The sequence below is a fragment of the Mus caroli genome, unplaced genomic scaffold, assembly GCF_978045245.1.
Source record: "Mus caroli unplaced genomic scaffold, Mus_caroli_1 scaffold_2, whole genome shotgun sequence".
Lineage (NCBI taxonomy): Eukaryota > Metazoa > Chordata > Mammalia > Rodentia > Muridae > Mus > Mus caroli.
In genome coordinates, this window is record NW_028227257.1 from 117,525,643 (window position 1) to 117,553,423 (window position 27,781).

Here is a 27,781-nt window from a genome sequence, read left to right on the forward strand (position 1 = left end):
ATTTAAAATGTATTAGCCAGCCATGCTGCTTTGTTATAATTTGCTGTTGTATTATTGTGTCACGAAACCTTATAGGCAATGAAACTTTATACGGAAAACTTACAATCCACACACTTTGTATTCTTTTCTCCTCTGGAGTCCTTGATTTGGTGGGTAATGTGAACTTGAGTTTAGTTTAAAAGCTAAGTAAAATGGGAAGGTGTTTAAGAAATGTCTCAAAAATAGCAACTTGTGTTTTTCTAGGCATTTGGTGACTAAGATCAGGGTTTTGTGTCTTAACAGCCACTTGACTGAGTTTGCAGCTCCACTGTCATTGGTTGGCATCCTCAATGAATGCTCACTAAAGGCGGTCTAAGAATCAGCACCACGGATAGCTCCACACATTTTTAGCTTCTGAAACCAGGAATGGTTCCTGCAAGCACAGCTGCACCTAGGGAAGAAAATCACGAAATAATCTACCTACACAGAAAAAAGAAAAGAAACCAGGTATCAGAAAAGTGTGTGTCCTCAATATTGCAAGGGACACAACTGCAGAGAGTCAAGAAAAATCAAACTAATAACTAGAAAATTGAACTTTTCCAGGTACTGTCTTCCCTTGGATTCATTTTCAATACTTTCAATGAAAACAGTTAGAATTTCTCCGGTTCTTGTTTTTATTTAGAATTTGGGGGTGTAGTTTTCTAAAATATAAAAAATTGTTGTGTGAGTCTCACAATATACCTTCTTTACCACAATATATGTTCACCCTCCTAAGTGAACATTGCCTCTTGTCACTTAACCCCACTCTCATTATTTCACTTCATATTTGAGGTATAACTGAGATAATATGAACCCGGCTGATATAGACAAAGCAGGACTATGGGCTGCACCCTGATCTATCAGCAGCCCTCATCCATGAAGCTACATGTCCTTATGAAAGTCTGTGGGCCTTTATTGACAGCCAGAAACAAGAGATTTGTCTAAGTTCTCTTTTGTAGATTGAAATGATGACGGTAAACACTTACGAAGAGGGGCGTGGATAGAGCTATTAAAGGTGACCACATAAATGAAGGGAGAGAAGTAAGAGGAGAGGGGAAGAAACCTGGAAAAATCTACTTTGAAAAGATGTTTCCTTAGCACAGCTTGCCTTAAGTCTCCAGGAACATATGAACCAAACAAAGTGCATGTATAATCAGGAAGAGATTCCCACATTGGAAGCCTCTGTGAAGCGAAAAAGGAAGAGGTCTCTATGTTTCCCTTGGAACTCTGTCTTATGCAAGTACTCCCTTAGCAAAGGTGAGAAAACAGAAGGAATTTGGCTAGTGTGTTTAGGAGGTAATTAACAAGGGAGGTCACTTGAAGGCAGGGAACTCTTAGCCCCACCCACCTTTTGTTCCTTCTCCCAGGCGCTCAGCCTCACCCATTTCAAACTCTGAGCTCGTTTTGTACCATCTGCTTACACAATATTTGGCCTTAACATCGTTCTGGCAACCTCTAGCACAAGGGAGACCCAGTCACCCTCAACATTGCAACTCCTCTGGGACTCCCTTGGGGAAACCCGGTATGCTCAGCCTCAGCGGTGCTTTGGTTAGTCCGGGCTTTATTCAGAGACCACCCCTGAGGGTGTCAGGGTCCGAGCTGAACCCTGAAATTGTACCTGCACTCTTAGGTGGCTCATCTTAGATCTTCAGCATCCCGAGCGCCAGCAGAGCCTAGAAGCACTCATTAAACGGCTGGGCTGGCTTCCCACCTGTCTTTTCTTTGCAACTGAGGGCGTGTTAGCTACCATAGTGTGAAGCCCTTAAGGATGGAGCCCTGTGGCTAGTGGCCATGGAGATCACCTTCCCAGAGTAGATGTTTTATCACTGAGTTTTGGAGATTTCTTGGCTGCCTTCCGCTAAGGCACGCTTGAGTAACCCGAGCTGTGGCGGCGCCCAAGCTCCCAGGATAAAGGCTGTGTGTGTGTGTGTGTGTGTGTGTGTGTGTGTAGGGGGAGAGGGCGGGGACAGTAACGTCAACCCCCACCCTGCCTCCTTTTCATTTTCCCCTTTCCTGCAAAAGGCGCACAAGTCTTCCACCCTACCCCACCCCCGCCCACCAGCAATCCTTGGGGCTCTGGGCAACAGCCAGGTTAAGCCCATTTGCACTGAGAAATTGGCGCTGTTTGGGAGAAGAGAAACAGATCGATTGCCCTTGTGACTCCCCGCCCCGCCACCCCAGCCCAGCCCGCCCCCCGCGTTCCTCGGCCCTCCCCCGCCGCCTCCCGCACCCCGCCTCCTCCCCTCCCCGCCCCCAAGCCTCTCACTCGACGCAGGCCGGTGCGAGGCCCCCTCCGGAAGGTGAGCGGGATGGATTGGACTTCGGCGGAGAACGCGGGTGTCTCGAAGTGGTGCTAATGGGAAGAGATTTCTGCTCCCCAAAGAAGATGCGCTGCCACAAAGAGCGGCTTGCGCGCCGGCCTGGGCTCTAGCCCGGGAGACATCCCGGGAGAACTCCGAGCTCGGAGCGCTCGGCGAAGACCCGGGCAACATGCCTGTTCGCAGGGGGCATGTGGCACCGCAAAACACCTTCCTGGGGACCATCATACGGAAATTTGAAGGGCAGAGTAAGTTCGTTTGTTCTCTCCCTGTCGCTCGCTTTCTGCTTTGGTAGAGCACTTGGCGTCCGTCGCTTCCAAGCTAGAGGGATGGACAACTCCAGGTTGTCAAGTTAGAGGCTGGAAAAGCCAGGCAGGCAGTTCGGATGGCAGCGGGGGTGTTCTAATATTAATTTGGATTTACCTTTTATATTATGGACTCCATTGTACAAGGCAATTTGATCCTCCTCTCCCACTGCTCCATTATCTGCCTTGCTACTTCATGCCCTACTAGTCTACTACCTTAAAGGGAACGTGCTGGTATAACATGGGCTTGTATTATAAAGCTTTTTCTGTGGCAGACTTTTTAAAGTCAGGAGCAGAACCGACTATAGGCTGGAAACAAGAACATGTAAATGGTAGTAGCGATGCCAATGGCTATGCAAACTGTTTTCTGCTGGTAAACTGCTGGGCTGTGGAATGTCAAGGATGCTGTTTGCTTGATGTTAGTTGGCTCTTAAAACTGAACTTTGTACGGAAACTGAAAATAGACGCAAAAGAATAATTTGGTGAGCAGTGAACTGGTTTGAGTGCAAGCAGCTCACTACTGAAAAACCATATCTGTGTCTCTTTGTCGCTCCCTAAATATAAGGTGTAGAAATTTAAAAATTGAAGGGTAGTCCGTAAATCCCACAGAGACTGAATGTAGAAAAAAAATTTCTGTACTCATGTAAGCAAACCACCAGGAACTATTTTCTATAAATATAATAATTTAAAATCCTGTAGTTGTCCATTTGTATTCTGCACTAAATCTACCTCAGCATGCATTTATGTTGCATACATTATATGTTTCTCCAGTACTGCACTTAGTGATGTAAAGATCTGGTACCTGTAAACAACATTAACTTCTCTATTCTGTTCCATATTCTTTATGGAAATAGCAAATATAACTTGTTATCACACCTAATGTGACTTGAATTAAAATACTTATTACATAAAATTATAGCTTGTTCCAAACAGAAAGTTTAAAAACTGTTTTCTATCACCATTCAAACTGTATAGTGTGCATTTTTTTTAATCTTTTGGAATTGAACCTTATGAAAGTGTAAAGGTTTACTTTATTTATTGTTAATAAATGTGGAGTCATTTCATTGCTAAAGATAATTGTCTTAAAGTATAAACATGTATTAAAAAATGCAACCATATGCCTTCCTTACAGAAATCAAGTAAAAGCAAATCTAAAAATAAGGTACTTTAAGAAAGTTGCATTCTAAGGTCCAGTCAAAGTTGAAGTGAGAAACCTGGCAGTTACAGAATGTTTTAATTTTATAATTTAAGAAATTTTTATCATTCAACTAAATGGCATTCTAGAATTATCCATTGGCAAACTGCTTGTCAGTGTGTCCACCAGGACCTCCTGGGACTCAAAGAGCTTGAGAACTAGACAACTTGGAAATTTCTGTTCTTGCAATTGAAGAGAAATTGTCTTAATTTCTTGTATTAAATCACATATTTCCACAGATCTCACACCTAAAGTTTGTACAGGTGTTTGTGTGTGTGTGTGTGTGTGTGTGTGTGTGTGTGTGTGTGTGTGTGTGTGATTTTTGTAATTCTCTTGGAAAGGTCTAAATGATTGGCATTTGGGAGAAGCCACTGTATTTCTGACCCTCGTTATGCAACAAATGGCTTTAGTATTTGTGAGAACCTTTGGGGAGATTTTAAAAGAGATGTCTTACCATCTTCTTGTTGCAGATAAAAAATTTATCATTGCAAATGCCAGAGTGCAGAACTGTGCTATCATCTACTGCAATGATGGCTTCTGTGAGATGACGGGTTTCTCCAGGCCAGATGTCATGCAGAAGCCTTGTACCTGTGACTTTCTCCATGGGCCTGAGACCAAGAGGCATGATATTGCCCAGATTGCCCAAGCGCTGCTGGGGTCAGAGGAGAGGAAAGTGGAGGTCACCTACTATCACAAGAATGGTAATGTGGATCCAGCTAGGATTCCTTCTATTTGATTCCCTTGAAGTGAAATTCTGATTACCGAAAGTTCATATGCAGATGAAACCTCACATAATTAATTGTAGATGGATTTTTTTTTACATGTAAAGTGTCAGTATCTGAGAAGTATGAATGTTCTTATTTGACCAGTAGACAAAATGTCTTCTTTGTGTAAGCACACCTTGTTTGAACTCTGGAGAGGTGCAGTAACTTATTGTCACCAAGGACGAAAATGCCATAAGTCATCCATCCTGGACACTGTTCAAGGGAGTGGTGTGAGGATTAGTAACTCACTGTTTGCATTTTTTCATGCATAGTGTGAGTCGGTACATGCTATCTGCCTGAAATTGAATATATTACCACGGTCTTCATTTCAACAGTGTAATCTGAAGTGAAAATTGGTACAGTGATAAGTGTATCTTGGCTTTTTAAGTGTTGGTTGTTGGTACTTTTGTGTCTTTCAACTGTTTTTAGAGAAGATTAGGTACAGTTTATAAAAACCTCTACAACTGAGTGACTAAACTTGGTTCCATACAGTTCTTATAAAATAAGAGATGTAGAAGGCATTACTTGTAAGAAATACAGAAAAGGATCTGAATGCACAGTTATTAATATTCACTTGCTAAGTTGTTAAGTTATTAGTATTCAAAATTAAGACTTGTATTTCAAGCTCAAGGACACACTACTTCTTATAGCCTTTCCCTGGGAACAACGTGCATTCATTTACATTGTAACATACACATATGAATGTGCACATGCATGCATGCATGTACACGCACATATATATTCAGATATAAATAACGGAATATAAATAGGTTACTCTGTATGAATACTCACATAATTCACTTTAAAGCATAGTTGTAGTCTCACATCTACACATGTAAATTACCAATTTAGTAAAACATTTGTAGAAAACAAGTACATTGTAGCTTATTTTGCCAATATTGCATCATCTATTTTGCTGTTTTACTTACAAAAATTAATGAGGCTGAGGAGAATCTGCTCAGACTTTTAGAAAACCCTTAAGTTTGGCAATATATGCTATCCCATAGGCTACACCGGATTATGATTTATTATTTGAAAACCGCAGAGAAAAATAGCAAAAGAAAGGTTAATTCTTTGTCTTATTTTCTTGTAATTAAATGTCTCACAGTAAGAAATGTACAGTTCTTAATTACTGGATTTTTTTTCCATCATATAAACTTGAACTTGGATGGGAATTGCAATCGAGTACTACTGGAAAGGCAGGTTTATATGACTCTGGAATGAAAGCAATTATATGATTGTCAGAGAGCAAAGGGATTGAGCTTTAAGTTGTTCCCAGTTTACTCTCACTTTCTGCTCAGTAACATTTTATATTATAAGTAGCCCAATTGCTTCATTGTCTAGAGATATTGCTTCATGGAGACTATCACAAAGCACTGCACCTTACCTCTTTTGCCTATTTCGTTCCAAGAAATATGACTTTTGAAATTTTAAGAATTTCTTTGAAACGTAGGTTATTTCTTCTCTAAATGTACAAGAGGATGTTGGTGTGGTCTACATCATGGTTGTTTAAGGCATAGCAGACATAATTGTTGTTATATTTTCAAGATTGCTTCAGAATGTTTTCATCTTTAAAAAAGTTAAACTACTACTCTACTACTCTGATTAAGCCAGTTAACTACTAAGCATATTTTTGGTTTTAAATAAGAATTGTATCTACTGTATTGAAACTAAAATGTGGAATTTTGGACACTCATCACTTCATTCACTATAACAAAAAAAAATGAGCTCAGAACAATTTTCAAGAGAAATTTTATAGAGAAGCACAAACCTGTTGGTTACAAGCCTGCAGTAAAGATGTCAGCGTATTGCCCATTGCAAATGTATGTCTGAATGGGGAGGGGGAGAGAAGAGAAGAGAAGAGAAGAGAAGAGAAGAGAAGAGAAGAGAAGAGAAGAGAAGAGAAGAGAAGAGAAGAGAAGAGAAGAGAAGAGAAGAGAAGAGAGAGAGAGAGAGAGAGAGAGAGAGAGAGAGAGAGAGAGAGAGAGAGAGAGAGAGAGAGAAGATTTTGTACAAGGAACCTTTGGAAGTGTGTGGAAGTATAGACATGTCATTTTTTCATACAAATTTTGTCTTTATTGATGTTTTCAGGTGTGGCACGCTTCTAAGGAGTAGCGCCCTCTTTAGAGTCAGCAAGAAACTGTCTACTTAGCTTCAGTTAGAGGAAATAAATAGATGAATTCACGTCCCCCCCCCCCCCAGGAAAGGTTATTAACTCTGATCCCCTGGGAGATGGTTAAGATACAGATATATTTCCGTACTTGGGATCCAATAAAGTAGTGAAGAGTTTAACCTTGAGAGTTTGTTGGTTTATTCACACGACATCTATAAAGTCAGTGAAAGCTTATGAGACCCAAATGCTTTGATAATCTCACCTCTTATTGACCTGCTGCAGGCCACTTTATATTTATAAAATCAGACAGACAGAAGAAAAAAAACAACATAGAAATATTTTCATTGGTTTGTTTCTTAATGTTTCCTTAATGCCTTTTAACTGAGTTCATCTACTTCAATCGCTTGTTTTTTTTTTTAATTCTTGATTCTATTCAGTAAATGCTTCCTATTGTATTATTAATTCAGCAGTTCATTCTAATACGCACACACACACACACACACACACACACACACATATATATATATATATATATATATATATATATATATATCTCACAATGAGAAAGTTAGGAACTGTTGCTATATTCTGTGTTTTCCATTCATTCCTGATGGATCAGCAAAATACTTTTAAGCATCAAAATATCTGAGGAGTGAACCATTATTTTTGAAAGCTTGCTTTTTGAAGTGCCTCATTGGCTTGCTGAGCAGGGGAAGCCAGAGCTTGTCCCAGTGGAAACACGATGTGCCACACAGTTCACTGAGAAGCAGTACTTCCTACCTTGCTCAGTATGTGACTGTTCTAGGTAGAGTAGAGATTGCTGTTTACCAGAATATCAATTCTTAAAAACCCACTTATCTGAAGTAGAAGCACTTGACAGCTCTTCCTTTGAGAATTCTATTTTACAGTTTAAGTCATTATTGCATAAATCATTCTTGGCAGCTCTGAATGTTGCTTGAGGTGATGAAGCTGTAAATCTTTTGACACGAAACTCTAATTATATAAAACTATAATTACACTGAGGCTTATATAAGGGTGGGCATGTATTTTAATATGGTGATACCTTCATGTTTTAAAAAAACATTCCTTAAAATGGGGTCGTGATTGGGAACTGGAAAACATTATTTATTCTCTTGTTTGTGGCTTGTAGGTGATGGAATATGAAACATAAAACAATAGCTTAATCTGCTCTACTTTAATTTACTTGGTTACTTGAATTTTAGTGCACCCTATCATAGAAATAGCTTGTTGATCACCCTACAACCTTACAGCTCTATTTAAGTGTATAGCACAATTTTCTAAACAACTTTAAAAATGTGGAAAACCAAAGTAAACTTCAGTAAAAATAAGGGAGTCTTATGATTTTGGCATTAAGATTCTAGACACAGTACAGTCTCAATTTTATCAACCAAGCAGTGTTACCTGTAGTTGTCTTTCTATTCTTTGTGCTGCTTTTCAATAGCTAGAGAATAGAAAGTGGCTAAGGAGAGTCCTCAACCCATCAGCTCAGAGTACCAGAGACAATGTATAATTCCACTAACGTTGAAAATGGCCTTGGTTGGTTAACATTGGATTTCTCATCCCTGCAAGCTATGCAGAAAAATCTAAAAGGCTTTGTTCTGCAGGTAAGAGTGAAGGCTCCTCCTGGAATTTACCTCTCTCTCTCTTAGATGACATGTTAATTATAAGTACATACAGGGCAACGTGGTCTATGCTTTGAGGCATATGACAGCGCAACAAAAGTTCAACTGCAATTTCTAAACCAAAGATGTCTACAGGAAGTTGTTTATAAACAAAGAGAAATGTAGAGAGGAACATTATGATGTTTAGAGTCAGTTGCTACTCTTTCTCTCTTCCCCAGCTTTAAAATAACCACTAATATAATCCTTTTACCACACTTTGTCACTTGCACATTATAATGACGTCTTAAGGAAGCAATGAGGTTTAGTTAAAATTTTAGTCATATGAAATAACTATTATAATACCTTTACATAAGCTTCATGCACATAATATATTCGGCTCTTCTAATTCTTGGATTGTGTAGTAGAGATGCAGATGGTGGTTTTAAATACAGAAATAGCAATATAGTTTGTGTGTGTGTGTGTGTGTGTGTGTGTGTGTGTGTTCAAGCAACAGGAAAGTTTTCCAAGGAGTGTGTTGCCTGTGATTTCTTTCACTTTCTCTCTCGACTTCTCCATACTTTATCCCATAGGGCATTGTTATATCTGAGATTCTAAAATTCATTTTCTTTCCCTAACATCTCATAGCTTCTGGAGTTTATACATGATCCATTGTATCTCTTAATAAAATAACCATTCTGATAAAGCAGTCCTCCTACAATTGCAAAACTTTATTTCATTATTGTCTTATATGAAACCAAAAGGTCCTGAAGATAGGAGAGGTCTGATCTTAGCTTGATACTGCACTCTCCAGCTGTACACTCCTGATCACTGATGCCAAAAGGTACAATCTTTTCTGGTGGCTTAGGAAATGACTTCTTGGTTATTTTTATCGATTTCAAGGGACAGAATAGGATAGTCAGAATAGCTTGCTTTTCTGCTGAACTTGAAGGGGTTGTGTTTGCTCTGTTCTCTGTTTTGGTTATTTGTTATAAATAGGTACTGGGTCTGTTGCAGCCAGCTTCTGAGGGAATCTTAGGACAGTTGAGCTCATGGAGGTAGTGGGTATAGATAGTATGAAGCAGTGAGATGAGCTGTTCATCTTGCCATTTGATTCAGAAGCCAGAAAATCACTTCTAATTTTTTTCTCATTTATCTACCTGGTCAAAATATATTGCACAGTACTTCTCCTGCTTCTCCATTCACTGTCAAGTCCTTTGATTAAAGTCTACATGACCCACTTTTGGAAGCATGGAAGTATTGTTTTCCGTCTCTGCAATCCGCTTCTCACATTGCCATCAGAGGGCTCTTGCTAAAACATGAATCACACTGATGATTTAGTGAAATTAAGAATCAATGTAAGTGAATTTTATGCATTAAGTAAAGGGTACAATTCCATACAATATGTGCCCTACTATCCACCCTTTACAGAAAGAACACTGAAATGAGAGAGCCTGAGTCTGAGTCATTTGTCAGGTCCCAGTGTTCAAAATTGAGGATGGGTCCCAAGTTCTTAGCAGCTTTTCCTCACTGCTCAATGCACCTATGCAAGGCCATGGGCTGCAAACTTATACTCTTTAAAACTCTCAGAATAAAGTTCAGCACTTCTTTTTTTTTAATTTTTAATATTTTTATTACATATTTTCCTCAATTACATTTCCAATGCTATCCCAAAAGTCCCCCAAAGTGCCCCCCACTTCCCTACCCACCCATTCCCATTCTTTTGGCCCTGGCATTCCCCTATATTGGGGCATATAAAGTTTGCAAGTCCAATGGGCCTCTCTTTCCATTGATGGCCGACTAGGTCATCTTTCGATACATATGCAGCTAGAGACAAGAGCTCCAGGGTTCTGGTTAGTACATCATGTTGTTCCAGGTGACACGTTGGTGCTAATGCTTGTAATAATGACCAGATAAAGTCCAAAAACTAATTATTGTAAGTAATTAAGTTTTAGTCAGATTATTATTTCCTCTTTCTTATCGATGATGTCTATATTTAGTAACGATGACAAAAAAAAAAAAAAGAAATTGACACTGCTGTAACAACATATAAATTTAAATCTTACCTATTTGGAAAACTCAATGTTGAATTCATACAAAGATTTATGAGTGAATGATTTTTAAATGAGTTTCCATTTTCCTTTCTTGCATACATTAACATTTTCTTTCTTCCTCTGAGAAATCTTTATTAACCCTATATTTGATTTCACGTGATTAAAGTTTATCTTTACTGATGCAAGGTTTCAAATGAATGCACAGTGGATGTGCTTGTCAGATGCCAATTCCAGGTGACCATCATACATGGACTGAGGCCTTATACCGAAATCCATTTTTCATCAAAGAACTAATACTTATCGAACTGAATTTCTGTTTCTGGTATTTTATACAAGTTGTTTTATTGCTTTACCATGGAAATATTGTAAGTCAATAGTATCATATTATCCCATTCTCCAAATTAGTTCATTTGTAATTAAGAGAAGTTAAGCAAAGCATTAATGAGCACAGAGCAAGAGAACATGAGAAATACAGTCTATCCTTGTCTTAGTTTATAGGCTCTATTATATTGCATTCAAATGAGATTCTCTTAGAGCCTACATGCATTTATTTTAGTTCTTAACCATAGACCTGATTGATTATGCATAGGATACATACAAGTTTGATGCACACCAGAAGGAGTGGTTTTCTCTAAGTATTTTCAAATTTAAACTTGATTTACTGAACAAATTTATCTCTACCTGGAACTTTTAGATTCGGTGGAATGTGGCTAGCTAATGCAGGGCTATAATCCTTGTATAATTATGAGATTTACTCCCTTTTATTCTTAGATTTTTCTGAGTTGTTGACTAGAAATTATATGCCAATTTATACTTTGGTATATGTTTGTCTGGTAAGGCACCACCAAAGGAGAAAATCCATATGCTAGGATGCTTTTCTTTTCCTTTTCTCGTGAAATAAGTTTTTATTTTCTGGAAAGATATTGCAAATTCTCAAAACCTACCATGGTTATTTAAAGGAAATGATGAGTGTGCTATAGTGTACAGTCTGTTGTTTGCTTGAAACACTTCCTCTTTCCTTCATCTTTAGTCATGTCATACTCAGTAACTGCTTGCATCTGCATTCTTCACCTTAATGACCCTCAACATTCCTCCCTACTGCCCACTGAATTCTTTTGCCCATGAATAACTCTCAGCACCCTTTCCTTCACCCTTAACACTTTCCTGTTTCTAGGGGAACTTCTGTACAGCATCAATCTCAGCTCATTTTAAAGGTGTTCTTTAAATCCCCCCAGGCACCTTTCCCACATCCCCTGACATTCCTTTCCATATCTCTATTAGGATAATTTTGAAATAAGATTTTCGTAATGTGTTTCTAACCTGCCTTCTCTACTCAACTTTTAATATTTTGAAAGTACTCATGGAAGTGCTTGTTGAAGACTAGAAGAAATAGTACAAAAGTAGAAAAATGACTTTAAAATAGTTCAGGCAGAAATATATATATATATATTTTTACATTTTCACATTTTATTAAAGTCAATATTTCTTTACTTTCAAAATATCTGATTCTCCTATCTGATTCTTGGAATCTATCTGTACATTGATACAGCCTACACTTAGTCTCTGGCCATAGGTTATTACATGATAAATGCTAAGGGGAGAGAAACTTTTGAGAAACTGAGGGTATTGTTTGCCACAGATGATAATACATAGATTATTAGTATGGCACAAATATTTTTGCCAATGAAAGTATTTGTAACATCTTCAGTGATTGCTTCTACAGGAAGTCTCATTAATTCATTCATTCATCGTCTCTTTCAATTCCTATGCTGCTACTTTTGGTAAATATGAGAAATAAAAACGTAAACAATCTCTACTGCTGAGACAATTAATAATAGTTGTAATATAATGATAATTTGCTATGGTTTATTTACCTGGAATTCTCTAAAAATATGCACCTAATTACCTTTCTTAATAAGCCTGGAAGGAGAAATTTGAGTGATCAGAGCAGCTCAATTGCATCCCAAATGCCTACATCCTTAACCAATAAGAATTTGGCCATGTGATTTTACACATGCATATGTCATCTTATATCTAAGCCTTACCTGCATTTTCTCCAATTACTCATGATAAAATAACTATAAAATCTTCATTGTAATTGTTCTGAGCTCTTTTTCTTCTGTCACTCCCACACGAGAAATAGGCACATCCTTATGCTGGTCTCTCCAAACAGGTAATTCTTCATTTTTTTCCTTTTTATCTTTTTTTCCTTTATAAATCTTGCCAAATGGAACAATACTATAAAGTCTTTGTGGTGTCAAAAGCACGTCCCCAGTCATGCGCTGAGGCCTGAGGTTGTCAACACCTCATCAAGCAGCAGTGATATTCCACCCTCTTGTTGTGTCTCCTTTCCTCTCCCCTTCTCTTTCTCTCTATGATTTAATTCCACTGGTAAAAAATGAATAAAAAAGAAAATGCAGACTCACATGTGGAAAATAGAATCAGACATCTATAGCAATCAAACTAAGAGATATTAACTGATAAATGATGGCATATATTGTCTGTAATCTTCATTTCAAATATGCTCCTGTGCGTGCATACATGCAGATGGTCTCTATTAAAACAATATCAGAACAGCATTATATGGATAGTTTGATTTCTACCCTAAAAATGTGTGCTGGATCAAAATGTTTTATAATGATTGTATATTTTCCACATAACAACAACACCCAAATTACTGTGATATTCATAAGTATTATATTAGAGAGCATAGGACATTATCAAAACACTTAAGAAATATTTTACGGATTCTAACTTTGTGCAATTATAAAGGCATGCTAAGAAAATATACATTCAGTTTGCTTCTGTGGAGTATTCCTTTATACACATATTTCTAGAAGCATAACTGTTGGATAAAATAATATCTGGATCTAAAATGAGGAGTTCATGTTTGTTACTTCTATTATATTTTACAGTCCAAAAGTGAATGTATTTTCTGTTAATTTTTTGTGTGAATAATAATACATGGCCTTCCTTTTAATTTTAGTTAAAACAGTCAAAATTGATCTTATCTGATCATCAAATTTTAAACTCAAATGTTTACATATCCAAAATACCAGAAGCAATCAGTTTTACTACTTACAGAAAATTGACGCTGAATATTGTTATATAGAGTTAGTAATGACAACTTCCTGAATAGCTAAATGAGCTGGCTAGCAAATGTCCATTTTCTCACCAGAATCGTTCTCTCAAAAACTACCAGTCATGTTTATATTTTATTTTAGTAATTTACTAAGGGATTTTAAAGTCTCAGACTTTAAAAAATTAGTACCAATTATTTAAATAATTTACCATTTAAAAATTAAAGAATTAATGTACCTTTGTCAATTTTTCCTGTGATATACGTTGAACTTTAACGTAATTTGCTTCCAGTATTTATTGTTGTGCATATAATATATGATGAAAATTTTGAGTATTAAGTTTTTTTTTCATAAAATATAGATATTTACATAAATGTACTCTTGCTCAGTCAAAAAGTTTGGGCTGTATGGTAAACTTACAGGAAATGAATATGGTAAAAAGAAATAAATTGTATCACATGTGATATATGATGTCAAATAATCAAATTACACAGTAATGTGTAAGGAAAAACCCAAACTACACGAACAATACCATATTAGAAAAACCACCATCCTTATCTACATATTCCTACATAACTCACTGTAAAGACAACAGGGTAAGACTATTATCTTTCCCGCCCCCTTCTTTAAATAACACAAGCAGAACTCAGGCAGTTGGATCTTGGGAGCTGTGACACAATGCTTAGGTCCTCCCTCCAGGTGTTCTCTATAATGAATGTCACTTATCCAAGGCTCAGTAGGATTTATGGCTTCCCAGATTGCTCCTCTTAGAATTTTCTCCCTGAAAGAAGACATCCACAGAAAAGCCACTAATGATGTTCAAATCCAATGGTCCTATTAGCCAGCTTCTATCCAGTTCACAGTCTAAAACTACATTACTCCTTTCTTCACAGTTCATGCTTCTAGAGGGAACAGAAGGTGTCCTACTGAAATTCCATACCTAACAACACTCATTATTTCAAATGTATTCATTGCAATGCATGTACAATGTGGGTTACACAACATTTATTTTAATTACTGACTCATATGAAGATGCCAATAATTTTAATGATAAATTTCCTTTTGGCAAATACTTCATATTAAAGAGTTGTTACTAGTCTTGGCATTTTGAAAATGTGAGCAATGCTGCTTCCGCTTTAAATATCTTCACCAAGGAAGAGTTTTATAATGCCATCTTGATTTTTTTTTTCTGTGCTAGAAAATAAACTTAAATGTCTGGGGGAGCTTCATCTGTATTACAGAAATGACAATTTTAAGTGTAAGATGATAGACAAAATAATCACATAAGCACTTATTATGTGAGAGTTGAAGAATTGCTGATAAAATGTACTTTGAATGTGAAGAACGAAGAGTGAAACCCAATCTTTTAAATGGTGTTCGCTGTATAATGGAATACCTGGAAATACAACGAAAGGTACTTCAGGTACTGCGTTTTCTTTTCACAGATCTTATATGTATTCATCACTCCAAAAATAATTCAATAAATATATTTTTCAGAGTAATGACACATTAATATGACTAAAGATTCCATTGGTTTCTAATTCCATTGGTTCTGAACTAAAAATAATCCTTCCTCAACTCAGTTTAACAACAACAACAAAAGAGAATTTCATCTTTTCAGATAAAATTCAGTTTCTAAATTTACATTCACATAAAATAATATCTTTTTAAAAAAGTTTGAAGTTTAAGGTAAGTTATTTCTGCCAATTTATATGTAGTTTTCTAATTTAGGGTAGCTATATAGTAGATATGGTTTTAGGATATTAAGTAATATTATCAATAATATTAATAATAATTGTAATTTATTTTTTAAAATATGCTGCTACTTGTATAAACTGATGGCATGAGGGTTCTTTGTTCTATATAACAGGGAGAGAACAGTCAAAGAAATCTGGAAGAATCCAGAACACAGGTACAAGTAGACTGAACATGGCCAGAAGAGTGGACAAGGTCAGGGCTTCTTGTGAGAAAGGAAGAACAGCAGAGAATACAGTGTAGAGGAATTTTAATCCAGTAACATGGCTGCTCTGACCAGGGATCATATTCAAAGATTTAGGTCTATGTGAGCCTGCTGGGATGACAGACCTTTAATCCCTCTGACTGGAATATGCGAACCCCCTTAGTACATAGCATTAATTCTAAACAATGAAGGCAAAGTTAGTTTGTAAAAAGATGCAGCCATGTTTCAAAGTGATTTAAAATGTGATCAATCAGAGATAGATTTCACAGAATGAGTAAGAAATATGGTATGCCAACAGACAGAGGGGAAAGGGCTATTTAACAGCAGTCCAGAGTCAATCAGTTCAGTTGAGTTTGTGCAGTTTTTGCAGTTCCGTTCAGTTCCTGGTTGGTCAGCTGAGTTCAGTCAGTGTAGAGGAGTTTAGTTCAGTTGAGTTCAGTTCAGAGGCAGTTTTTATCAAGACAATTTTACAGAAACGAGTTACAGAGAGAATGAGCTAGACACAGGTGAAAATAGAAGGAGCCAGAGCATGAGAAGGAGCCAGAAGATTAGAACAAATTTCCAGAGTTAGTTTGAGGACAAGGAGAGCAAATCAGTGAAAAGCAGAGAGAAACAAGTCCCAGTTTGAACCAGTCATCTTGGCGAAGAGTTTTGAGCCCCAACAGCTGAGTTGAACCAGACAGCCAGAGTTCAGAAAGAGCTAGAAAGGGTAGGTTTACTGACCAGTTAGCCTGCTAGCTGACAATGAAATCTGGTGAATAAATGCAGCTAGAACAATAGAGAAGAGCTGTTTTCTGTGAGAAAACAGAAGAAAAGAATAGAGAAAAACAGACTAGCAGTATTGTAAGGAAAATGAGTAGCTGGGGAGAAGGGGAAGCCTGCAAGCTAGAGCTAGAGGGGGGTTTAAGATAGAGCAGGAGGAGTAAGAAGCTGAGAGTCTAGCATGAACTTTGAAATAGGTAACAGGTACTTGTGACACAGAGGGAGCCTGGAGGTGAGCATGTGCTTTGATATGCTGATAGATAACCCAGGCAGACAAATGTCCCTTCTTCCAGAAGTAAAAGAACTACTACTCCCTTTGGCAGATAGGAGCTAGGGTCATAAATTTCTGGGGAATGCTGGCTTTTATCTGTCAGAAATCTTCCTACAATCCAGGTTGACATCATTTCTGGATATTTTGGAGTACAGGGAATTGGGGTTTCCTTTAGACCTAACACAACTCTTTTAAAATATTTCCTTTAAAAAAATTCTACCACACCCGAAGAAGTAGGTACTTTATAGTTTCCATTTTAAGGATTGAAATCATGAAGATTGACTTGCTTTCTCAAGGCTATGGAGATTGTCTGGAACAACCACCATCTGAGCATCCTTTGTCTTCTTTCAGAGCCTATAACTGAAGGTCCCTTCTGTACCTCAGTCCACTCTGATCCCTTTCTTGCAGATGCAGGGACATGGCACACTCCATACTCGTGGGGACAAATCTTCTCTTAACAGAAAATTGTAAATCATTTCTGGACTCAGAGACTGTGGTGGCTATTCATAGTTGTCAACTTGACATCTATTCTACCACTGCTACTACTACCAACACCACTTCTGCCAACTACACCTGGAATTAACTAAAGCACAAATGGATGAGCACAGCTATTAGCTACTTTTTCAAAATTAATCATTTAAAGTGAGTGTGAGGACTTAATTCTAATCCAAATCTTAAAGGTGTGAAGCTACACCTTCAACCTTCTTCAAGAAGTCACTATAATACTATTATATGGCATTGAAGAAGGAAGAAGCATGCTCTCTATTTGCCTACTTCCTTTATTTTCACAAGCAAGTCCATTTCTTCACTGGCATTAGAGACTTCTCCTTCAGGATTCCAGTGCACACTGATGTCCACCTTAGATACCCAGCCTCATAGACTGGACAACCTCTAGATTCTTGAAACTTCCTTTGGCAGACAGATATTGTTGGACTAGCTAGACCACAGCCAGTAAACTACACACACACACACACACACACACACACACACACACACACACACACATACTATAGGAATACAAAGTTATGATCCTGTAGAGAAACTTGGTTCACATACAGATATTTTTACATTTTATTTTGGAGGCTTTAACCTTTACTTGCATGTAATCATAAACACACAATTCTTGCTATGCAGGTTATAAGATCCATCCACACTTTAGTGCAAATAAGAACAAGAAAAGAAGTCCTTCCACTTCCCATTCACAGTAACGGTTAATAACAAGTATACTATGACCATCTGATTATATATATATATATATATATATATATATATATATATATATATATATATGTATATATATCCATACTCTGAGGGGTCTTTACACAGAGCAGCTTTCAACATGCTATTTGTTTAAATCACTGAACAAATTAAAAACAGAAAGCCAACTCTCTTAGCCCATTCAGAACGTGATTGGTCATTTACTTCCTTCATAAAGTGCTAGTTTCTTGCCTGGATGATATAAAGAAAGGAAACTATGCAGACTATTTGGTATTGGATGACTAATTGGGTGTGCTCCCCTGGGAAAGAAGGGTTAAGGCCTCTTGTTAGCATAGCTGCTGTAGCTGTTCTTGTTTAGCTCAGATTTTGTCAGTGTTTATGGATATGTCTTCTGACATTCTTAGGAGACACAAAGAATCTCACAGCAAATTCCCTGATCCTTTGTCTCTTACAACCCTTTTGCCACCTATTCCACAAAATGTACACACAAATAAGATTTTAAAGATTGAACGTGTTATACTTATGTATTTAAGAATGCACACTCACACACACACCTGAAATGTAACAAAAATAATGAAGAAAAAAAGCAGGATTTTGAAAGATCAGCAGGGGTGTATATGGGAGGGTTTGGACTGAGAAAACAGAAGGGATAAATCATATAATTATATTGCAATCTCAATAAATAAATAAAATAATTTCAAAGAAAGAACAGAACATTCAGTTTCCTGTTAGAATTTATTAAGTCATATGCCTCCCCTTGTTTTTGTTTTTGTTTTTGTTTTGTTTTGTTTTGTTTTGATTTGTTTTTGGGGGTTGTTTTTTTTTTGGTCTTTTTGGGGTTTTTTTTTTTGGTATGTGTACATAAAAGAACTTTCTACAACCACTGAAATTCATTATCCATAATTCTATCAACAGAAAAATAAGAACCATGGCTGTAATAGATACTATCAAAATGTTCATGTTTGTATTTATAAAGTCACAATTCTTGACACGTAGTGTGTGCTGTATGAGTTAACAGATACAATGTGAAAAGTAATAGAGTTAAAAACTCGTGTAACACTGACTATCAAATTGGTAGGGAATTCATCTGTGACTGAATAAAAAAATATGAAAAATAATTATGACTTCAGTAAGTAAAAATAAAACTAGCATGCTTTTTGTTAAACTATGCTATCCCTGGGACTTTAACCTGGAGACATTTTGTAACACTCTGCTCATTCCTCCTTAATTCAGGATACATAATAAGCAAGACAAATCGCATTTACAGTGACGATGCAGACAAAATTGGAACCTACCTATTTATAAAATATATGAAGATGAGAATATACAAATACCACAGCTAATGTGACTATTTAACGAAGTTTTCAAATAGCATTCCTTTTGAAGTAAAGGGGCAGTTATTGATAATTATAACAGAAGACCATGGAAACCCAGAATGGATATAAGCATATTGCATGTACACATTCTAACCACAACATGTATCTAGCTTCACTTAGCAGGTTAAAAAAGTACACTATTCTTATTTTGAATTTCATGATTTTATTTTATTTTATATTTAGGTCTCCCAATAATATGAGTTGAAAAAATGTAGCCTCCCATTCTTGCAATGCCTAAAATGCTATTGTGTAGACAAAGACAGTATCTAACAATCTGAAGGAATGAGTCAGAATTCCTCTAAAGAATGCATTGCACCTGCTGACCTCTTTGAAATAAGACTGCAAATGAATCCCTCTATAAATACGATGTTGACTGTTCTTAGTAAAGGGAATTAACCTTACCCACTCTGTGAACCATCGTGAGTCAGGAGAGCAGCAGTAGACTTAAGGTAAAAAGATTGATTTCATTGTTGAATTACAACACTCCATTAAAGGATATCTTCGACTTTCAAAGGATCTTTATCTCAGACTATTAAAACGTGGGTTGTGCATGGTATACGTGCCACCTTCTCTTTCCTTTGGGGTCTTCACCAGGTCATGACTCTGTTTATTATTAGTACTGTAACCTGGTGATAACATTGTTCTTGGAGTATAAATGTTGTTCTATGAAAGATGGAATTTGAGTAGAAGGAGCATTCTCTGGATATTTGAGGCTAGTGGCCTGCAAGGAGAGAATTGCCTGCTTTCGAAGAAACACAAATATGCATGAATTAACAAATTAATATTTTGTATTAGACAGTAGTGAGCTTACATAGAAATAAATCTCTTCAAATTTCAAGAGGAAAGTAGAGGCATCAAAAAACCTAAATGAGACCAAATGACATTGCTTTTCAGAGGCATGGTAAGCTAAAGTGGTTGAACTAGAATTATATTTGTGTTTTTGTAGTGTCCATAAAAAGCAATTGACAAACAGAAATATTAACTTCGTGACAAGTGTAGTGAAAAACAGCCGGGCGTGGTGGCGCACGCCTTTAATCCCAGCACTCGGGAGGCAGAGGCAGGCGATTTCTGAGTTCGAGGCCAGCCTGGTCTACAAAGTGAGTTCCAGGACAGCCAGAGCTACACAGAGAAACCCTGTCTCGAAAAACCACAAAAAAAAAAAAAAAAAGTGTAGTGAAAAACAAATCTTTCAGTTACAATCCAAAATAAAGAAAGCAAATCTCTGTGAATGACAATAGTTATCAATATTTTGCCTGGTCTTCTGGATTCCACTGGCTTTTCCTTTGAAATTGGCCTTAGTTGTTGAGAACATTTTATGTACTGGAAATATTACCTAAAGAATGTGAAGAAAATAAATGGATGTCTGAGAAGTTGTAGCTTCATCCCATCTATTTTTTTGTTGATTTATGGAATGTCTGTGACTCGATGTTTGTTAAATAATAAACAAAACAAAAAATAAAAAAACCAAAAAACTAAATACATTGCAATTTTTTCATAATGTTAGAATATGGGAATTGCACTGTGTGGATTGTCTTTTTTTTTTAAGCTCAAAAATGTTTGCCTTTTTGATTCACTAAAGTGGGGATGAAAAAACAATAGCCACACCTGCAGCCAAGATTATTTTTAATTTTGCATCCTGTTTTGAAAATGTACCGTCAAAGAGCAGCACATGAAATTCATGGGCTGAGATCTTCTGCATTGCCTGATTCTTCACTTTTTAGTCCAGAGACATTAAGAGATATTACCCTACTTAAGGATTTAAGCAAAGAAACGAAAACCCAGATGTTAGCAAAATATTTTGTAATTAAAAGAGAATTTACCATTATTTTCAAATAGCAATAGACAGGACATTAAACAATTACAGGAATGAATAATACACATATTTAACTTTGCTATTATCAGTTTAATTAGAAGTCTTTAAAAACTATATGTACCTACACAGGAGTTGCCAAAAACCCAGAAAACAAAATAAAATAATCAAACAAACAAAAAGCAAGTAATTATATGAATGCTCATGAGGTCCTTACAGAAATTAAACTACAGTAAACTGGTACATTTGCTGTTCTTTCTCCACAGTGGTTTGGCTTATGGTATTTACATTTTTTTTAATTATTTATTATTTTGATGAGCCAATTAAATTTACATACAATTGCTGACCTCTCATCCTTAAATATCTTAGTATTTTTATCTGTTAATAATAACAAAATTAGCTCTTCTGGCTATTTCTTCAAATGAGACATTTTTACACTGAGTTAATCTTACTATTAGCATCTACCTTTAAATTCTGCAAGCCATTCATATATAATCCTTAAAACATTTGATTAGTACAATAAAGGATTAAATTTGTATCATATATTAATATTTATTAAAGTGTGCTCTTTATTTCCTTGAACTTCAACTTTTCTTGAATTTCACGATGCTGATCTTTAAGGGAATAGGCACAGTGACCTACAAAATGTGCTCTCTTAGTTCATTTAAAGAATCTTTATGGCTTGATTCGCTCTCCAAGATTTTTACTATTTTTATAAATGTTGTCAGGCTTTTTGCTGAGTATTTCCCAAAGCTCCTGAGATCAATGTTGCCTATTTTTGAAAATTAGTATGAATCATCACTTCTTATGCCATTCTTTTAAAAGTTTTAACAAAAATTTAAAAACAAGAAACTTAAAATAACTTCTTAAGTAACAACAGTAGAATATATTAAACCAAAATATACATGATTTCAGTAGTAAAATAATTGTTAATCAATTTAGAGTAGCAAATGACAAGACACACAGAAGGGAAGTTGACCCAAATTCACAAACAGAAAGTTCCAATATTTTAATGGTGTCCAGCTTTGCAAACTTGATCTTTAAACTTAGACAAAGTGATGGGAGACTCAAATTTCCATAGGTATAAAAATTTTCATGGAAATAAACAGATTTGGAATATCTGAGTTAGAAATTGAAAGAAGAGCAGAGTTTATGGGGCTGCTATAGTAAGAATTGTTATAATCCTCTACTAATTTTGGTGCTATCAAATCTATAATGATGTGGATAATCTGTCCAATGGACAGAGTACATTATCAGATTCACAGGAATACAGCGAATTAACTTTTGATGATAGTATCAACGTAATTAAATAGGAAATACTGGTCATTTCTGCAATACTTTCTGCAGAGGAGTATATGGGAAAATATTAGATCGTGATGCATGGTGTTGTACTATGCAAATAAAGTATTAATTTGAATTGAAATTTGAACATGAGGAGCTAAAATTATAAACTCCTTGGATGAGTATAAAACATCTTTGTAGTTCTGAAAGATAAGGATTTTTTATCTTTAATCCTACGACTACTAAACATGAAAATAATAATAAAGAGTTGGACATGTCCAAATTTGAAAATTTGTGCATTTCAGAAACATTTCCTTAAAACCATTCAGGTAAACTGGGTCCTAGTTTTAAGTCAGCAGAACAAAAATAAAAAAGAATGAAATTTTAAAAAGAAAGTAATTTGCTAGGTATGGTATGCAGGATGGCATGTTACACAGGAAGCAAACACAGATGGATTGTGAATTTGAGTCCAGTGTGGACTACAATGTAAAATCTTACCTCAAAATATATTGGTTTTATTTCAATTTTTTAAAATTTTATTTAATCTTTTTTTTTACACTCCAGATTTTAACTCTCTCAAGGTCCACCCTCTAACTGTTCCACATCCCATACATATATCCTACACACCCAGTCTCCACAAGGATGTCCCCACTCCTCCACCCCTCCCCCTGCCACCAGACCTTACCAGTCCTTGGAGTCCCCAGTCTCTTGAGGGTTTGATGCATCTTTTTGTTGCTCCATTGTAGAGCACTAACTCAACACGGTACTTTTATTTACTACCTACCATCACAAATAAAAAGTGAAATAAAACAACAACAACAACAACAACAACAAAAACAGTGACAAGCTGAGAGAAAACATTTTATACATTTATAAAACAGCAAAGGAATTATATCTTTTAACGTGAGCACTTTAATATATAATATAGTGTTATGTGTAAATATATTAGTAAGTATTTTATGTCCCTAATAGGAAATGAAAAGATAAACAAGAGAAATAAAAGATTTAGAGATTTTTTAAAAGAACAATATATTTTAGCTAGTAAGACCATGAAAGTAAAAACACAATTACAACATAGCAAAAGAAGGAATTGAAGAGGTGGCTTAGCCGGGCGTGGTGGTGCACGCCTTTAATCCCAGCACTCGGGAGGCAGAGGCAGGCGGATTTCTGAGTTCGAGGCCAGCCTGGGCTACAGAGTGAGTTCCAGGACAGCCACGATGACATAGAGAAACCCTGTCTCGAAAAACCCAAAAAAATAAAAAAATAAAAAAGAAGAGGTGGCTTAGCAGTGTAGAGCACTGAGCACTGGTTGCTCTCTCAGAAGATTGAGGCCTGAGTCCCAGTAACCTCAATTGTTGCTAACAGCCATGGCTCTTTTCTGGCCTTCATAGGCACTAGGCACACAAGTGGGATACAAGCATACATGCAGCCAAAACACTCACCCATATAAAATAATAAGTATATATTTTTAAAAGTAAGATATTCAAGACCCACTAGAAAAAAAAAGTTGACACACAACTAAATATCAGTGAGACTGTGGAGTCTTAGAGACACTTTAACGTTACCCTTGGCATTAGAAAAATGGGTCATTTATTTAAGAAACTATTTGTGTTTCAATGAAGTTAAATATCTCATAATCCTCTTTTAGATTCATCTAAGGAAAGTGAATGCCTACAACATTTATGAAAGGTTCATCACAGTTTTCATTATACGCAAATATGTAAATCAGAAAAAAGTACATCATAGGTAAATGTATTATGATAAATCTGTAAAATTGTACAAATAATATTGAACAATAGTAAACTACTGATATTTAGTATAGCATTATCAAAAATGAGTTAATCCAATGTTTTTAGGGAACACACACAAATAAAAAAACAAACATTTTTCAAAAGCTGTTGCTATGTGGGGTGGTAAAATAACAAGAATTTATATTATGGAGCTCCCATGATATGAAGCTTGAGATTAGGAAGAACAAGACTGTTATGATACCAAAAGAAAACGTGGTTAATCTTTCGGGTAGAAGGTACAAGCAGTCATAAAGGGAGCATCCTGAGACGTTAGGGACTGACTGACACACACACACACACACACACACACACACAAACACTCACACACACTCACTCACTCACTCACCAGTTACTTATTTTTGTACTGCAGAAGATATACTTCCCTTCAATTTAATAAAGTCATCATTTGCTTGCAGAATGAGGCTATCTTTAATTATGCAATCATGACACGAAATCCAGTAAGGAAAATTCAATTCCGTGCAGGATACAATTAGCTTTCATTCAGTATGCTACTGCTTTGAGCTTTCATGACAGTCTGTGTTTTATTTTCTTTTGTTGTTGTTATTTTACTTGTTTTTAAAGTTAAAGGATATTAGAATATGCTGGTCTAACAACCAGGATTTGTTTCCTCAGTTTAGAAACTTAGTGCACACCTACTGATCAACAAGTCGTTTTGTTTATTCTTCCTTGTACCAGTTTGGAATTTAATAAAGCCTCCAAGGAGCCATCTCAGATGTTCTTCACACCCATGACCTGTTTAGTGCCCATTCTTATCCTTTGTACCCATGGTGAGTCATAGCCTGAATCCAATATTCATTCTTTTAAAACTATTTAAACCAACTGGATTTAGTTCTTTCTGGGTTAGTAAATGGCATATTTTTCAGGAACTCGATTTTGATTCATAAGTGGCAAATGGGTCTTTAGAAATACATGGGCCCTTCAGGCTAGGGTACTTCCTATTGCTTTCTTCTTGCAGTTTTCCAGATTATATTATGGGAAAGGGCAGAAATGACCAGTTTAAAGAAAGTCAATTTTTCTTTGATGCAGATCAAAAGAGTGCTATTAAAGCAAAGTATAATCAGTGAAGGAAGAAAACTAGACCACTAGGAATGGAGAACCAATTTCTAAGGTTGTTACTTCTGAGGGATGAGATTCTGGATCCATTTGGATATATACTTCAGGAGAGGCATACACATTACTTCTGTGGTCATCACCATCTTCAAATGCAGAATGGCTGACATTCCTTGAAGAGAGAAACATACATGATTAAACACACAGTTAAACTTGATGTTATCAAATAATCAGAGAATATATATATATATATATATATGGCATATAAAACTATTTGTAATGATTAGAACCAATTAGACATGTTCAACATGCAAAGTTAACAGTGTGTGTGTGTGTGTGTGTGTGTGTGTGTGTGTGTGTGTGTTTTAAATTTTAAGGATGACATCAATGCTCACTTGTTTTCTTCCATGACATCCTGGACCCTTTCTTGGCTTTCTGGCATCTCACATGATTCCAAATGTGTGTTTCTTACTTTCATTACTTTACTTTTAGTAATTTCAAGATTATCTTGAAACCATGTCTGAAACCAAGTGCACACACAACTGCATCAGCTCCTAAGGCTCTTCTTGATGGTGGTGTATTTGTTCATACTCGTGGCAGTGAGAGCTTCAGTTATGTGCTGATTGTGCTACTACAAGCCACCAACACTGAGTGAACAGAGAATTGTATCTTTCTCGCCAGATTCATTTGTCTCATGTTTAAGACATTATCATTCTGATTACATCTATCTGCTTGGATAAGTTTCACCAGTTTAAACTGTTGGTTTTACTGTGAAAATTTATTCTTCCAACTATGCCCTGAATTGGTGTGCTTGAATAGGTTGGATGTTAAGATATGTAGTCCCTCCTTTAATTGTAAGCATTTCACCTGGACTTGTGATCTTGCTATTTAAAATACTTAAAGAAGTTACATTCTCTGTGAAACACTAACTGACAAAGTATGAAGATATAGTTCATATCAGCTTGGCAAGTACTGGAAAATCAAAATTAAAATAGATCTGAAGAAACAGATGAAGAATCAAATATAAGCAAACAGATATGTGATCCCAGAGGGATAGCAACCCACAGGTTGAGAACCACTCACTGCTGTAGAGAATAAAAGGGATAGACATTAGCTTCAAGATTAACAGAAATTAAAGGAAGGAAATACAGAAAAACGAAAGAAACTATAGCTTCCTCCATTTCAAAGAAAGCATGTTGGGATGTTTCTGGCAAGAGTAAATTCAAGGTTATTGAAATTTGACACTGTGGTGCCATACAGATGGATTGTTAAGTGTGAAAAATGTTTATTCCTTAGGTCTGTTTACTGTCCTATTTGGATCTGAGAGGAGAGTGATGAATACAAGATAGCAGGACACCCTAATTGTCTCTAGAAAAAAGGCAGAAGCCCTGGAATTCATTCCACCTCATCTTGTGAGAACCCTCTCCTGACACTACACAGATGAAAGTGCTCTCTAGATAACAGGCCTTTGTTCCATACGGCAGATTTATTTTTTCAAAAGTCAAAGCCAATACTTGAAGCCCATTTTTTCCTTCCCCACCTTGTCCGTTTGGTAAAGTAACTAGATTAAACCTCGTGGAAAACAAGATAATAACAATCAATTCATCTTCACCCTTCGGTCAAGCTGGAACCTTGCGTAGAAGTGTCATGCTGCAGGTTTGCAATTGCCTTTATAGAATTCCATTTACTGATGGTATAAATGAGTTTCACTGTAATGTAGGACTTGCCAATATTTAACATAGATACTTTGGCAGAAAGGTCTCTGAATTATCCATCAGATATCATTTCAGAGTTTGTTTATCAATCAAGTTGACATCAGAGGAATCCACACTCAACAGTATTTTAAGGCATTAAAATGCTGGAATCAATTGCTGACTGCTAGGAAGTGTGCTGGTAGTATTTGGACCAAAAACCTGCCCCTAAAGGCTACTGAATAGGTAATGTATTGTCTGCATCCATTATAATCCTTCTTTCCATTCATTACCCCCCCCTTCTTTTCACTGACCCTTGTTTTACAAAGGTGGAGACCAAGGTAACCTATCATAGGCCACTAGGTCCCTGAATCTGGCTCTGTATTTTCCAATTTCTAAGGCAGTGCTGTCTTCTTCCTTATACAGTGAAAGCTCTCTCATCTTGTTCATTTTCTCAAACAAGCAATATCCTTACAAAAATCGATAAAGATTTAGTTTCCTTTCTGTAAAGATGAGAACTACCTGGATGGAATTTCAAATCAGCCCTCCCCGAGTCTGAGGCTATCAGATAGCTTTTGATTTCCTCATTGAACATCTCGTTTGCACTGGCGTGTGCTTTAAAACAACCTTTCTGACACCTTTTTTATTCAAGTATAACACAGGAGGCATATGAATCTATAAATTGATTTAAATCTCTTGAGAAGAACTGGTGCTATTTGTACTGTATATTAAAATAGCAAGGTATTGCTATTTGCCATAATATTCCACCTGCAATACTCTAAGGAAGGCATACCTAGTGCAGCATCTACAGAAGCATTAAACATGAATTGGAATACAGATTTCTTGGTGTCAATGAACTTGATTTATTGGGCTTTTTGAGCCCATGCAGGTGGTTTTTGGGTAATGAACTCCTAGTTTTGGGAAACACTGTGCCTGTGTCCATAAGAAAAGCTAATATTATCAGTAATTATGCTGTGAAGACAATTCATGCTCAGGGTGGAGGAAAAGCTTAAATGAGGACCATCCATTCTCGTTACAACCACACTTGGATCCTGGGCCTCTGTTTGTGTTTTCCTGGGTACCAT

At 36.4% G+C, this 27,781-nt stretch overlaps 1 protein-coding gene across 3 annotated transcripts in view; it reads left to right on the top strand.

The window, feature by feature from the left end:
• Positions 1-2,275: 2,275 nt before the first annotated feature.
• Positions 2,276-27,781, top strand: part of Kcnh7 (potassium voltage-gated channel subfamily H member 7) — a 464,734-nt gene continuing 439,228 nt past the window's right edge. For all 3 annotated transcript variants that reach the window (XM_021154157.3, XM_085834833.1, XM_085834834.1), the window contains exons 1-2: positions 2,276-2,584; positions 4,307-4,537. In XM_021154157.3, coding sequence (XP_021009816.1) covers positions 2,509-2,584; positions 4,307-4,537 — 307 coding nt within the window. In that variant the 5' untranslated portion in view covers positions 2,276-2,508. The remainder of the gene's footprint in view (positions 2,585-4,306; positions 4,538-27,781) is intronic.